The sequence below is a fragment of the Silene latifolia genome, chromosome 11, assembly GCF_048544455.1.
Source record: "Silene latifolia isolate original U9 population chromosome 11, ASM4854445v1, whole genome shotgun sequence".
Classification (NCBI taxonomy): domain Eukaryota; kingdom Viridiplantae; phylum Streptophyta; class Magnoliopsida; order Caryophyllales; family Caryophyllaceae; genus Silene; species Silene latifolia.
The window spans coordinates 21,245,957-21,257,823 of NC_133536.1; the positions used below are offsets into that span (position 1 = coordinate 21,245,957).

General features: G+C 36.5%; 1 protein-coding gene across 1 annotated transcript; it reads right to left on the reverse strand.

Annotated features, from left to right (window-relative positions):
* Positions 1 to 2,763: 2,763 nt before the first annotated feature.
* LOC141611343 (putative late blight resistance protein homolog R1B-16) lies at positions 2,764 to 9,793 on the reverse strand. Its single transcript, XM_074429865.1, has 4 exons — positions 9,707 to 9,793; positions 9,499 to 9,588; positions 4,728 to 7,906; positions 2,764 to 4,310 (listed from the first exon to the last, which is right to left on the reverse strand). Exons 3-4 carry the CDS (start codon positions 7,847 to 7,849, stop codon positions 3,206 to 3,208), a joined length of 4,227 nt encoding a protein of 1,408 aa, XP_074285966.1. The 5' UTR covers positions 7,850 to 7,906; positions 9,499 to 9,588; positions 9,707 to 9,793; the 3' UTR covers positions 2,764 to 3,205.
* Positions 9,794 to 11,867: the final 2,074 nt, after the last annotated feature.

Below are 11,867 nucleotides of genomic sequence, written 5' to 3' on the forward strand. Positions count from 1 at the left end.
TAACTTCATTCCTTAATTTTCGTGTCATTGTCCAAATGGGACAGTTATTCGGAATAGGAGGGAGTATTAATTTTGGTGAGGATTAATTATTAAAATAATACTCCGTAACTCAACCACCAGCCTTTTCGAGATTCACGTTAGGCGTTGACTTCAGTATTCAGATCCGACGTTATACAAATATACTTGTTCGGTGGAGCTGTGGAGGTACAGCTGTCACGTCGCACATGATTCAATTACGTGGGTAAATTATACCATGTACCCAGTATGGTGCATTATACTCTCTCCTTTAAACTTTTCTTATAATAAATAGTTATTAAATTTAATAAATTATAAAATTATAAAAAATATATCATTATTCATAATTTTTATTCCTCTACAAATAGAGATCATATTTGATATATTTTGTTATTTATTTCAATTTTTCTCATATATTCACATAACATAATTGACATATTCATATCATATCACATAATTATTTTTATTCCTTTAAATTATTTTGTATTATGCGATTTTGATACGGAATAAAACGTTCAAGATCGTCATTGTTCAATATATTTGAACAAATAGAGTCATATTCACTAAACTAAAAGTGAATATAATAGAGGCATGAGATGAATATCACGCTACATAATACATATTCATCAAACTATACTGTCATATTCACTAAACTAAAAGTGAATATAATAGTGTTATATTGTGAATATCACACTATAAAACGCATATTCATTATACAATATTGTCATATTCACTAAAATTAAAGTGGATATGATAGTGTCATATCGTGAATGCAATACTACAAAACACTTAAATTGAATATGATAATGGTAACTGCTTCTTAAAATTGGAAGTTAATTTTTTATTTTTTTGTTTTTTTAAAAAAAGGAGTAAGTTGAGGATGAGTGGGGAGTGAGCGAGTGGGAGGGAGTATAGAGTATCCTACACATGGGTGTAGGATATAAGAATTGAATTACGTGCCTGCTATGACTCTCATCTTTTCTGGTTTGATTTCGAGCTAATTTCTAGTGTCCTTTCATCGTATGAGTCATTTTGGCTCGCTTTATTCACGGGTTAATGTTAAAAATATTTTACTCCGTAGTTTGTACTATTTTAACTAAAAAAGATTATTCTGCAAAATTAGTTATGGGTTTTTCTACATAGTACCCCTATGTTTTTTCGTTTTCTACGTGATACCCCTTCAGTTTTTAAAACCTCTATGATACCCCTATCTTTTAGTAATAACAACAAATCGTAACCTTGCCTCTCAATTTCGTCAAGTTTCGTCAAATTGGTCTGTTAGTTGCTGAGGTGGCTGTGTGATTAACATAACATTTAGTTTAAACACAAGATTAACTACTAAGATCCCTAACCCACCAAACTTACCATTAACCCATCCTTATTCTCAACCCCATCTTGGCATCTCTCACCAATAACCACCAAGGTCCCTAACCCACCAGGCTAGGCCACCAACACCTTATCTCTCACAATAGACAACGCAAACAGAGGGCCCTATTACCATAGCCAACCCGGCCACCTGATGGTCTTTCTTTCTCCTGTGCACACCTTTATTAAACCATCAAATCTCTCTCTTTTTTTTATACATTTGTTATACCACCAATTTTCCTCTTTTTCTCCAATGCGTTACTGTAGCCGCCCATCAAAACTACAATCAGATTTAGATTTTGGGTGAAGGAGCATAAAATATTGCGGGAGTCGGTACACAAAAAGTAAAGCGACAAAAAAAAATGAAGGGGGTGAGAGAGAACAATGAATACAAGAAGGAAAGTGGTGACTGTTAAATTGAATTGTGTAATTGAATAATGGGGTTTCTTTTAAATGATGCTATACTTTTAACTAAATAATGGGGTTTCTCTTGCGGTTTGATGTGGGTGACACAGACGTTGGTGATGGTCGTACATGGTGGTGGCGGTGTGACTGTGAGGCGGTGCGACGAAGTGATGATATGTGAGCGATGGTGGGTCGTGTGGTGCCGCAAAGTGACGCAAATATAGGCGGTACGTGGTTCTCCTATGTGGTGGTGCAATGGGGTTGAGGGTGGATGATATGGTTGATTGGTTGTCAATGATTTAATGGTGAAAGAGAAGGGTTAAGTTCATATGAGGTTAAATATGGTTAATAAGATTAATAAGATCCATGTCATCATCTAGTCATTGCCATGTAAGATAAAAATGCCAAATATGCAGCCACATCAGAAATTAACGGACCAATTTGACGGATTAGAAGCTTAAGGTCACGCTTAGTAGTTTATAATAAAAGTTAGGGGCACCACATGAGTTTTCAAAACTGAAGGGGTACCGTGTAGAAAGCGCAAAAACAAAGGGGTACTATGTAGAAAAACCCATTAGTTATTTACTTTGGAGACTGTTGTATCAAATGAACCTTTATTTTGATGTATATTTTCTCCGTTTCATTAAATTCTTTACTTTTACTTTTTGTACAAATATTAAGAAAATGCAAATAAGTAGGGTTTCTAATCTTTTCATATGTTGGATTACCAAACTTCATGTCAATAACTAAAAAGGAGTAATAGTAGGTAACACTATGAAATAGTTTTGGTACCCAACTCCACCCTGACTCCCTGACCAAGTGACTAACCAAGTATACCGTTTAAATTTGATTTTGTATAAAATGAAATTGTGTTGAATTGTCTAATTCATACATTCTCACATTGTGGAATACATTCATGTCTCGGATGCCTGATGGCTGCTAGTCAACCACTTTAGTTTTGGGAACGAGTCGCTTGCATTTTTCCTTTTTCTTTTTATCTGAAAGCGATAAGCTGATAATTGCTTTAATCGATGAATACATTATGGGTTCTGACTTCTGATCTATGCTTCAAATTCTTTGCATGTTTCTGTAAAACTGGGATAGAGTGAATGAGTGATAGACTGGTATATTGTGATAAAACAATGGTCAAAGTTTACAATCCTAAAACATAATTCAATCCAAAAATAATTTGAAAATCTGTTGACATGAAGCAGTCATGTGAAAGTGCAACACTGAAGTCATACAATAATAAGGGGAAAAATTACAGAGAGCAATGGGAAACTTACAGCAATATAAAATACTCGTAAACCAGAATCGCACGAAGTTCCTGCTTGGAATCCTTCAACTCATCTGTTTGATTGTAATGTTTGTTTCTTTAATGTTACTGATCCCTTCAGAAAATGGGGTAACAGGAAGTTACCTAATCACTGAGCTCTTCATCATCGCTAAGGTTGAGCACATTGGGATATATTATGGCCTCGAACTTCATGTTCCCTCCATCAATCTGCTCCCTCTTGATCTTGAGAACCGACTTCACAAGTGAGGTATGACACCAGTGTGCTTCAATGCCCATTAACTCTCCTATGTATCCGAATTCTTCCGGAATTTTATCAAGCGACCTGCATCTACGCACAACTAATCGCTCTAGCTTAGGAAAATTGTCGTCTGATGCTTTCCATGCTTTGATATTAAGCTCCTCCATTCTCAAGTATTTTAGATTTTTGAAGGTCCCGGTTGTGCTCCATTGTTCCCCTTCAAAGGCTTTGAACAGTAACTTGAGGATCTCAAGCCGAGGCAGCAAAGCAGCAATATTTTCTATTTCCAACCAGGGTAACTTAAATCTAGAAAGTGTCAATTTGTAAAGGTTTGAGGGAAAGCTAAGCTTGCCACAAAATGGATTCAAGCTTTGATACAAAACTCTCAAAGATTCAAGGTAACAAAGGCGATCGAGAATAGACAAGTCAAATGACTTTTCCAATAGTATGCATCTTAGCTTCCGAAGTTTTGGCAACCTTACAATTATTTGATCAGCAATGTCTCCTGAAAGAACCGGAGTAGAGAAGTTTTGCAGACTACTTAAAGAGTTGTCGTTACTCGGATGCACACAAACTCTTGCACGTTTATCCACCAGGAGATCTCTTAATTTGCTCAGACTGAATATTGTGTGTGGAACCTCAACTTCACCGCGGGTTCCTCTCACAATGAGCGTTTCAAGGTTCAAGAGACGACTAATTGATGAAGGGATACTTTTCATCGAACCTTGTATGGACAAGTACCTCAACAATGTCAGTTCTCCCACACTTGCAGAAAAGCACTCACCCATAGGAACTCTTTCCAAGTCCAGCAAAGTAAGTGATTTGAAATTCTCAAACACAAACACCATGGGTTTCCATAATTCAAATGACGGAAAGCAAATTAAGGAGCGTGGTTTTAGCTGTGTTGATCCCTCAAAATTGAATTTCATTACCTGATTCTCAGGTGCGCATAGGCGGCCACGTTTTTGACGACATGCAGGATCGTCCCACCTGGAATGTAAAACACATAAGCAGTGGAAGACTATAAACAGTATAAAGTACATGTATGAGAGAGTTAAAACGAGTATTCTTCACTGCTGTGGTTTGTGAGCATTACGGATTCTTTTCATTTTGCCATAGCCATGGACGACGGACCAATCTCACTTTAACTTTATTTTGAAGGTTCTCCAGAATTTATGTACTCCATATTTCCTATTTTTCTTTTCCTGTTTATTTATTGTTTTACATCTTCAGTTTTCACTTTTTTAAACACATTAGCATTTTTCCGCTTTTGATACTTTCATTTTAATACATCTTAGAACATCTTTGTGTTTTTTGTATCCAATCTACTCCGGTTCCAATGACATACTGAGTTTTGCTTGTACAGTTATGAAAGCGGAGGAATAACTAGCTCATATAGTCGCATACCTGTCCATTGTGATCAGAAACTTCTCCGCTTTTGCTTTTTGTATGCAAAAATCTAGCAGCAGATCGTGGATCCTGCAGGCTTGAATTCGGCGATCAGAACCTCTTTTTGCAACCATTAGCAAACTTCTATCCACTAGGTCGCACAAGTACTTCTCTGCAGCGCTTTCCAAGCTTTCCTGCTCATAGGAAGTCTTTACGAATCTTTCTGCAAGCCATAGTCGTATCAGTTTCGACCTAGGGATTTCTGCACCTTTAGAGAATGCTGCGCAATATAGAAAGCATTGTTTCATGCCAACTGATAGATGTCTGTAGCTTAGTTCTAGCGTACTAGAACCCGCAGTTAAGAGGTGATTATCCAGGCTCCGTTCAATTTCTTTCCAACCATTTTCCGTTTCTTTTTTATTTTTAAGAACTCCAGCTATCATAACAATTGAAAGTGGCAGCCCTCCACATTTCTCTGCGATTCTTTTCCCAACTTCGCATAATCTTTTAGGATAACTCCTCGTACCAAATACTTTCTTCTGCAATAGATGCCAACTTTTGTTTCCAGTTAGGAGGTTAAGTTTTACAACATTTTTATCACCACAAACTTTCTCTCCAACGATGCTGTACCTGCTTGTTATTAGTATTCTACTTCCATTGTGGCTAGGTGGAAAACATATCCGAAGAGCATCCCAGGCATCAACATCCCATACATCATCTAAGACTATGAGATAGTTCTTTTTTTGAAGTAGACACTGCTTCAAAAGTTTAGCTAAATCTTCCACCCTCATGACATTGATTTCACTGCTAGGTCGTTCACTAATCTGACCTATGATGTAAAGGAGAAGCTCTTTCCTTCGAAACTCTTGCCCAACACAACACCAAGCATGAGCATTGAAAGAATTGGCACAATCTTTGTATAGACGCATGGCTAGGGTTGTCTTGCCTAAACCGGGCATACCAACTATCGATATTTTCTCCAAACTCCGTGACCCTGTGGTAAGTTGTGTCCTCAGTCTATCTTCCTCCTCAAAACTGACTTCATCTTTGGAATGCTCTGTCGTGTGGCCTTTTTCCATTTGGTTTTCAGCATGTGTACCTGAGCCCTCAACTTCAGTCTTGGACTTGTCCCTGCTGGAAATTTTCGGCAAATTTTCTTTAATAAGCTTAACCTCTTCTGAGACATAAGAAACTCGTAATTTGTTATACCATCTAGGAAACTCCTCAAATGTGTCCATCATACTGTCCAATTTGCGACCCAGTTTCATAATCTGAGTCCATTGCTGCTCAGCTTTCTCTGGTTTGTTGTGCCTCAACGTATAAGGTTGAAGAAAAGAAAAGCAAATAGATAAATCATCATGGAGTACACCAATTTGTTCTGAATTGCAAGTATCATTTTCCTTGAACTCTGTCAGATTCACTAGCATATCAAAAAACTCTATATCAGACAAGGGCAACTCCATGCTTGGAAACTTGATATATTCGCCATAAGCGTGTCTGAGCGATGCATTGAAGCCCTTGACTCCATCTTTCAGACTAGAGCAAGCATCATATTTAAATTGCCTAAAAAATAAGATATAACTGTGTGCTGCTTCGAGGACCTCAACCTCAACATCTTCAACCACATCAACTACTCCCCCCGTCTTGAAAGTTTTCTCTAGATTTCTCTCAAGGGAGTAAACTAACTTTACAAATAGGTTGTCATCTTCCGCTGTGACAAGAGATCTGCGAAGCTCATGCAAAAGCTCATGAGCTTTAGGCATCTGGACTAAATATTTGATCAAGTCGAGTAATAGATCAGTAGGGTGCGGCATCTTTGCAGTAATATCTTGGAAGATGTCAAGAGAAAGAGTAATGAATTCCTTATTACTTTTCAATTTTCTTAAGCAGAGTGACCAGAGTTGCATCCAAGCGTCACAGAATATTAGTTGAATTTCGTGATACTTATCCTTCATACTTACTTGCAACATATTTCCGGTGTCCTTGATAAATGTGTGGAGTAAGCTGAGCTTCCTCACATATCTGGCAGCTCGAGAATTACGTAACACAATCTCCTCCAAAATCAACCTCGCACATCTGAAGAAATCGTCAATACAATTGGGAGTTAGATTGTATTTCATATATATCTTCCAGGCAACGTTTCTAATGTGAGCAATCTTCTCTTGGGTATGAAGTAAACCGTCATGTGTGTTGAGATCGAAAATCATATAACTCGCCTCATCAGCCGAGGTATATATATCTCTTGCAATGGCATAGGATGTGCCCCTCTCCACAAATACTTGAATCCATGTAGGACTAAGTGCACATCGAATATCGTCCATTTGATCTACAATTCGTCTAATGGCCGGTACCATCTGGGATGGAAGATAGTCCAGTAGCGTGATCAGAAGGTATTGCAGATCATCAGTTAAGCAAACAAGAGTTTCATATTCGGGTCCACATGGGTCTTCTACAGTTAGATTCACTTCTCTTCTGTTCCTAACGCTCCGGCAGTAACTTATATAATTTGTTATCTCCTCCGCCAATGTAGAAATGTCGCTTGTCTCGTCGACGCTGGTCAATGGCAATAGCTTAAAGATGCGCATAGCTCTCTGGGCATAATCTTTCATACGCCTAGACATATCATGTGTCAGTGGCCTGATTTCTTCGCACTTTTCTAACTTCCAATTCGCCACCGACTTATGAAAACATAGCAAGAGTCCAAGTCCTTGTTTAATGGTTCTAAGCTTATCTGACATAGAAAGAGTTGCTTCCTTAACATGCTGAAGATATTCCAGACTTTCCAGGACTCCCTCTACGCATTTCACCCAATCATTTTGCCAGTCTTTAAGGTAGCTAAATGAGTAAAAGTAATCGGCCGTGTGCCAGAGACACTCATCTCCTTCACACGAGGAACCCATGCTACAGTCCACTTTCGGCAACCAATAATCAATGAATTCATTTACATGCTTAAAGTCTTCCGATTGTCTTAGAGAGCGTGTTTCCCCAAGACGCGAATCCCAATATGGTATGATGTACATCAATCCATGCCTGAGCGACTCGATTCTACTTTTGAGATTGTACGCTGAGGATCCACAAAATCTCTCGACATTTGCTTCTATTTTGTCCAAGTCCTGCAATATTCTCCGGCATAAGCTCATTTTTCCTTATCCCATATGTCAGGCAGGATCAGAGATAACTACATCCAGGCATATCACCTGCGTATGGATAATAAAACATAGTTACCTCCAGCAAATACGGAGTATTATCTATCGTACTTAATAGGAATAATTATAATAGTTGGGCCTCTAATAGGAATATTTATAATAGTTGGGCCTCAACCATCATCTTAAGGTGATGGTTGAGGCCCAACTATTATAATTATTCCTATTAGTACTGATAAAAAAAATCCAATGTGAATATAATAGTACTAAACCCGCAGTGGAACTGTGGAAGACCGACGTTATGAGTCCACATACTGGTTGCTATAACTGCAAGACTAAATTCAGCTCTCTTTTTTTTTTCTCAAAACTGAGGGAAAGGGCAATGTTGGACCTGGTGCTACAGTCCACGTACTGGTTGCTGCTATATTAGATTACTAGGGGTTACAGACTTACGGTCCAGTACTTTTGTGAGATCGTGAAGTCCCATGAAGGGAAGATTAGTTTCTCGGATTCGGGACTATGTGGTGTCGAAACTCTAGTCACGGTTTTCACGGTCTACACACAAAGCAATAAAAGTAAGCAATATGATTATTGAAAGGAAGTAGCAAGCATTAACAAACTTAGAGTACGAAACTTTCATCATTGAATAACACTCCCTAAAGAGGGTTAATTGACTATACATCTCTAGTAGGAGGAAACATTGTCCGTGCATAATAGTGTACGTCGCCTTCGGTACTATAAAACTAAGCTAACTAAGAATCACAACCCAAGGTACGACATATAGGAAGAAATCTTGAAGTATGACATTTACAAACTTTAGTTATTACAAAATAAGCTATGGAAATGTAAAATTTACGAGTTCAAAGTGTGAGGACTGAGCCATGAGGACCGTCATACCAGGCTAATAGACTTCTGCATTTTGCATTGGTAGTTTAAACTTTAAAAGTAGATTAAATTTAGAAATACTACAAATACCACAAACAAAAATAAGAAAGGGGGAAAAATTCCATCATTCCCTCATGACTAATCGAAAATAAACATCAATATATAATCATCATTTTCTTAATGATAATTTATGCTAGACGAGTAGACGATCTCAATTTATTTTGGGACTAAGGTTATGTGGGTTAGTGCTTTATAACACCCATATTCTTAAATATTGCCCAAATTAAGACATAAATTTCTAAATCTAACCCTTGTTATTTCTATCTCTTCTCTTATTAACATCTAACAGCAATGAATCATCTATAATTGTTTTCAAATTCACAACTATCAGAATACGAGTATAATTTTCTCAACCAGACCCTTAGCCAATCCCTCCAGTACACTATCTAGCATTCAATTTCTAAACACCAATCCTCGTTTAAGACTGTCTTTGGTTAAGACCGCTCTCACACCCGATTAAAATAGAAGTGAAAATAAAAAGGAGATTGATTGTGAAAGGTTTAAGTTAAGACGGTCTTAAGACCAATTGATTTCTAAGAGAAAAATCTAATTACCAATTACAATAATTAAACCAAATGAATTGAAAATCGAAGAAAGGGAAGTGAAGGATTGAGAAGTGTAAATTGTAATTATACAAGTAATAACTAAACCAATAACATAGTTCACTATTTCATTGATTCACGAGGATGGATGCGGCTAACCTGAGAAAGATATATATGAAAGTATGGAAACAAGAGCTTGGTATCGAATTTGAAGTAGCAAATTCCACATGCAGCGTATTAAGTCCAACACTGCTACACATTAATTAAAAAAGAGAACAAAATATGAGATGTATCGTGTTCGTAAGGAGGTGATATCGAAACTCAAACATAATAAAAGCGAAATACAATAATATGAAATACTCCGTACCTTAGGAGTGAGTAATGTTGAGGATCCAAGAGATGTCAGCTGCTTGTAATAATGGAGCAATAGAAGAAACCATTTATTTATAGAGTATTATTATAGTCATCCAACTTTAATTATTTAATAATGGAGCAATAGAAGAAATCAACCATTTATGGAGTATTATACTCAACCACTAGCCTTTTCGAGATTCACGTTAGGCGTTGACTTCAGAATTCAGATCCGACGTTAGTAGTTAGTACAAATACTTGTTCGGTGGAGCTGTGGCCTGTGGAGGTAGCCACGTAGGGGTGGCACATTGCACATGATTCAATTACTTGTCTGGTCCGTATGACTCTCTTCCTTTCTGGTTTACTGTATATATTTTGCTTTACGCCAGGTCATTTTGGTTTCGAGCTCATTTCGAGTGTCGTGTTATCGTATGAGTCATTTTGCCTCGCTTTTTTTTCAAGTTAATGTTAAAAACATTTTAGTTAGTACTATTTTAACTAAAAAATATTATTTTGCAAAATTAGTTATTTACTCCGGGAACTGTTGTATCAAATGAATCTTTATTTTGATGTATGCTTTCTTTGTTTTATGAAATTTTTTACTTTTACTTTTTCTCCAAATGTTAAGAAAGTGCAAATAAGTAGGATATCTAATCTTTTCATATGTTAGATTACCAAATTAACAATTTCATGTCAATAACTAAAGAGGAGTAATAATAGGTAAAATTTAGTCATTTAGTTAATTAAATGAGGTCCATATAAGGAAACGTAAATAATCAAATAGAACGGCACAAAACGGAAAATGTAAAGAACTCAATGGAGCGAATGAATAATATTAATATGACTCGGTACTTATCATTTCAGATAATTTTGTGTCACTTCAAGTCATTTCGGATCGATTCAATTTCTAGTTGGCTCAAGGTTGTTATTTGGGTCAATAAAGATTTGGGTTTGGTATGCGTTAGTTTAATTCTGATTTTGGGTCATATTCAAGTAAGCAAGTTCAGCTCACCTACCAAAAAAAGTTTCTTTATCTTATCAAAAAAAAAAAAAAAAAAAAAAAACTCACATTCGAGTCTGGGTCAGTTTTGCAAGGTTATGAGAGGCCCGATCTTGATTAATTATGAGATTTAACTTTTTTTTTTTTTTTTTTTTTCTGAAATCAAAATACGATTCAAGAGCTGAAATATGAGAATTAATGAAATATCAATCAAAAATTTACCAGTAATCCACTAAAAAGTACATAATCGCACTCATTGCGTGGAATCTAGACTAGTACACTCATACTATCATTACTATGAAATAGTTTTGGTACCCGACTCTGCCCCGAGTCCCTGACCAATTCAAGTGACTAAGTATACCTTTTAAATTTGAATTTGTATCAATGAAATTGTGTTGGCTTGTCTAATACATACATTCACCATTCATAATACATTCTCTGACATTTCTTCAAACTATAATTAAGATAAAATCTATCCATCAAATATAAGACATATCAACACTCTAGCTCATTGCTAGTTTGCTACTATTGTAAGGGATATGAAGTAGTATAAGTTTATATGGCTACCATTCATAATACGAGTCAAGATCCTCTCCATTTCCTAAAAAGAAATGGAGAGGCCATTTCCTATCAACGGACCGGATTGCATCTTGTTAATATCGAACGGTTCACGATTTATGCAAGAAAATAAAGGTTTAATAGGGTGTAGAGGGAAAAATATTATTAAATGGATTTGTGAGAGGAAATGGAGAGAAAGAAATGGAGAGGACTTTAATTGTCATAATACATTCTATGACATTCCTAATTCTGACATTGTGGAATACATTATGTCCTGGATGCCTGATGGCTGCTAGCCTGCCACTTTAGTTTTGGGGACAAGTCGCTTGCATTTTTCCTTTTTCTTTTTATCTAAAAGCGATAAGCTGATAATTGCTTTAATCGATACCGTGGTCAGGTCATAAATACATTATGGGTTCTGACTTCTGATCTATGCTAACAAAAACTTCAAGGTGATCTATGCTTCAAATTCATTGTATGTTTCTGTAAAACTGGGATAGAGTGAATGAGTGATAGACTGGTATATTGCGATAAAACAATGGCCTAAGTTTGCAATCCGAAAACATAATTCAATCCAAAAATAATTTGAAAATCTATCGACATGGAGCAATCATGTAAA